Here is a 4207-nt window from a genome sequence, read left to right as displayed (position 1 = left end):
AAAGGCCAGATCAGAAGCATCACCACATGGTGTGTTGAAAGCTTTTCTTTTTATTTTGTTGTGAACAGTGCATGGTTGGTTTGACCTGACCTGACCTGACCTGGCTTACTATGGGTGCAACAACAATGTGGATTTTAAGGTATGTTGTTTTAGGATTTGTTTATTTATTTATTTTTTTGCAGTTTAACGTTTACTATATGGCTGATGTTCTTTTTGCAGTTACTATTTAGCAGTACTTTTAGCCCTTGGTGCATGTGATGTTGCAACTAGTAAGTATTATTATTATTATGTCCAGCATTACATAATTGATCTAATGCTAATGGTTTATGTAGTTTTTGCATATAGCCCTGGTAGCTATGGTGGACTTCCTGGACCTAACAATCCCAGCAAGAGTACAATTTACAGTGCTGCAGTTAAAGGGGGTTATGACACCGAAAGCTACAGTTCCCAGGCTGGCTCTTCAGGCATTCTCATGGCGGTAGATAAAACTGGCTCTGATTCTTCCACTAGAAGCCAACTTCAGGGATCTGGTGTTTATTCAACGGGAAGTGGTAGTCTTGTTTATGGTACTGTGGGTAATGCAGTGAATGTTGGCATGTCTGGGAATGATGCAAGTCCATCAACTAATGTTCAACAATCTGAAGTCATTAGTTCGTCTGTCTTGATGCCATTTCAGCAAAGCAGTTATTCTGTTCCTAATCCAGTGCTGCTGACTAGTTCCCAGTCTGCAGTGCATGCTGGTAGAAGACCCCATAAGCCTCTAAGTGGTAAACGCCACCAATCTGGTTCCAATATTGTTTTAGGTTCCAGGCCATTTCAAAATCCGATATTCAACACTTTGAAGCCTCTTAAACCAATATTAGAGTATGGCAGTGTGCCAAGTAGCTTAGCAGTGGCCAGCTATGAACTTGTCAGCCAGTCCAGTGGCCAGACTGCAAATCATCCAAACGGTGTGCAGCCAATAGATGTTGTTGACATCTCTGTGGTCCAGCCCAGTAGCCAGCAGCTAATTCTAACAAGCCAATCTATTTCCCAGTCAAATGACCAGCAACCAGTTCATGGTAGTTCTGTCTTTACGGCTCAGCCCAGTGGTCCGACTCCCCTCAAGCACCATAAAGGTAAACATCAGTTTGGGTCCAAACTTCCATCCAGTACAAGTATTCTCCATACACCGAGTTCTGGTTTTGTAGTGCAGTCAACTAGCCAAATGCCAGTACAAACCATCTACCAGTCCGTGCCCAAACCTGCTCTACAACTACCAGTGCAAGCCAGCTACCAATCAGAGGCCCAGTCTGCTTCTCAAAAGCCAGGACAAACCAGTTACCTGTCTGTGCCCCAAATTGTTGTCCAACCAGCCCACATCAGCTACCAGTCTGTAGCCCAACCGATTGTTCAACAAGCCAGCTATGAATCTGTGTCTCTTTCCAATGGAGCAAAACTTGTACAGGCTGGCTCCCAATCAGAGGCCCAGCCAGGACCTATCAGCTACCAGTTTGTGGCCGAGCCCATTGTCCAACAGCCAGCACATGTTAGCCTTTCTGTAGTTCAACCGATCAACCAGCAAGCAGGACAATCTACCTATGAGTATGTTGTCGAGCAGAGTGGGCATCCCCTTCTCAAGCCAGTGCATGCCCATGGAGTTCATCAGATTGGCTCCAAGGTTTATTCATGCCAAGAGTTGCCTCAGCATGGTTACCAGAGGAGATTTCCGTCTCCACCTAGAACAAGTCTTTCAGCCCTAACTCGGCACTCCAAGCCTGTTGCACAGTCCAGCGACCAGGCATCTGCCAAGCCTAACCATCCTAGACCACTCGCATCTACTCTACAATCCATTTTAACACCAGCTCAAGTGTTATCTAGCCAGCAGTTTCTTTCTCGGCCCAGCTACACTCCCCAAGCTTTGCTAGTGGAACCCATGTACCAGCCTCTGGCACAATCAAATTCAGAGACCATCTCTCTCGGTGAATACCAGATATCTCCTGTTCCAGGGCAGTTTGTTTCCCAGCCTCAAATGCTTCCTAGTAGTCAGTCTCTCACTCAGTCAAGCTCTTCTTCCTCAGGCATGCCAGTGCAGTCCAGCTACCAGCCTCTGGTATCATCAAGTTATGAGACCGTCTTACAGCCTGGATTTCAGACCTCCTCAGTGCTTGTGCCATCAAGTTACCAATCTACAAGTTCCAAAGCATTGAGCGGTCCGGTAGTTTCAAGCCATGAGTCTGTGTTTCAGTCGGTTCAACCTGAACTTGCAGTTCCGCTACAGGTGGATTATCAGTCTGTCACAGGCCAAAATGCTCCTGGAACTGCTCAAAACATTAGGCATCCATCCCAGTTGTTCAGGCTGTTGCAACAAGTGAAGTCCTAGATACTTGTGTTCTGGTTCCAGAGTCATGTTTGCTGTCTGATGTCAATAAAACATTATTTAAATATCTTTGTGGATCTGTTTTATAACTTACCTTTTTTATTGTCATCTGCATCTGCAAAATCAAAATACAAAAGTTGATCTACGTTGCCGTCAACTTCATTTTTAAATTGCTCCCAATAGTTTCTTTGATAGGTTTCATGCAGTGACAATGTCTGCTGATATAAGGTTTTATTTGCAAAATACAATTGACACTGCAACCAGACATGTAACGTGTACTTCAAATAAAAAATGATCTAAAATGAAGTTTTTGCAATTGAATTTTTAAAATTTTTTTTTTACAATGGGAATGTTTGCAATGTTTAAATTATCCACAGGTTTAATTATTTTAATGTAAAAAATGTATTTAATAATTAATGTCATTTTGTTTTTTTTCTGATTTTAAAGTGTCATTAGGCGTATTAAAACATAGTTTGGGTTGGTAAGTTTTTTTTTTTTTTTTTTTTTTTTTTCTTCTCTAGAAAGACGTTAGTCCACGAAGTGGACGAAGTCCACTTGAAAGTTTGAATTTAATCTGAATTTACTGTGTGTGTGTGTGTGTGTGTGTGTGTGTGTGTGTGTGTGTGTGTGTGTGTGTATGTAAACATTGCCATAAGGACTGGTACACAACTTTGTCTATTTTTAAAATTATAACTACCTTCCAGTTTATAAGCCCAATAAAATGTATTTGTTGTGGACTCTGAACAATATTTTACTGATCACACTTTCCCCACAAAAATTAATTTATTGCATGCAATCTTCAAAAACAAGGATAATATGGTCTTAAGTCAAGTCTGTATATGTTATCTTTTAAGTTCATGATCTTTTTAAGTTTGAAATAATGCGTGAAATGTATCTGCTTTATGGTGAATATGCTAAAATAACCAAATAAAAAATCTGTCTAAAATAAACTTCTAAAACTAAAATGTGTGTTTTGATTGCTGCTACTAATGATGTACCGTAGTGCCAGTTTTCTAACGCATCTGTTTAAATTGTTCTGACACGGCTAAATACAACTCTCACCACAGGGATGGTTCTGCAAGATATTTCCTCACAATACATTTGAATTAATTGGTCTACCAGACATGCAGTTAATCAGAAAAATAATATCAGTAAACTAGTTTGCGCTTTCAATCTGAACTTGCAATTCCACTACAGGTGGATTATCTGTCTGTCACAGGTCAAAATGCTCCTGGACCTACTCAAAACAATTTGCATCCATCCCAGAAGTTGTTCAGGCTGTTGCAACAAGTGAAGTCCTAGATGCTTGTTTTCTGGTTATGTCTTATGTCAATAAAATATGATTTAAATATCTGTATGTTTGGACCTTCGATTTATAACTTTCATTTTTATTGTCCATTGCATCTGCTAATATTAATTTTACAAGATTACCTTCTACCTTGTCATACTTCATTTTCAAAGTGCTCCCGATAGTTGCTTTGATCGTTTCCATGCAATGACATGTCTGCTTTGAATTGCAAAAGGCACAAAATAAATTATTACAACTAGTTTTAAAAATTTACTCTAGAGCACATTTGCACAAAGAGTTTTTTATTAATGAATTAGGCATGCTAACTGTTAGTAAAAGAGTATGTTTTATTATTATTATTATTTAAATGTGGAGGTACTGTTTGTTTTATGCATCATCTGTATTTTGAAACCATACTTTGTTTTATTTAACAGCGAGGACCGCAATGTACTTGTATTTTTGTACAGATTGTCTAAAATATGTCAAACAAAATTCAATTCAATTCAATTGGGCGAGTCTCGGTTTACCCCCATAGTGAACACCAGTACACCATCTTTAGG

At 39.7% G+C, this 4207-nt stretch overlaps 1 protein-coding gene across 3 annotated transcripts; it reads left to right on the top strand.

Moving 5' to 3' along the window:
* zgc:173544 lies at nucleotides 1-2428 on the top strand. 3 transcript variants are annotated; one of them, NM_001113630.2, is given in 3 exon segments: nucleotides 1-139; nucleotides 220-269; nucleotides 333-2428. In NM_001113630.2, coding segments are annotated over 3 exon segments (2109 nt in total). In that variant the 5' UTR covers nucleotides 1-110; the 3' UTR covers nucleotides 2363-2428.
* The last annotated feature ends 1779 nt before the right edge of the window (nucleotides 2429-4207 follow it).

The sequence above is a fragment of the Danio rerio genome, chromosome 11, assembly GCF_052040795.2.
Source record: "Danio rerio strain M-AB ecotype USA chromosome 11, GRCz13ab, whole genome shotgun sequence".
Taxonomy (NCBI): domain Eukaryota; kingdom Metazoa; phylum Chordata; class Actinopteri; order Cypriniformes; family Danionidae; genus Danio; species Danio rerio.
This window is presented reverse-complemented; position numbering and strand designations above follow the sequence as displayed.

Bases quoted from the DNA above. Each gene is read 5' to 3' on its own strand.
- zgc:173544 (XM_087272898.1), top strand. From the start codon at position 473: ATGGCGGTAGATAAAACTGGCTCTGATTCTTCCACTAGAAGCCAACTT.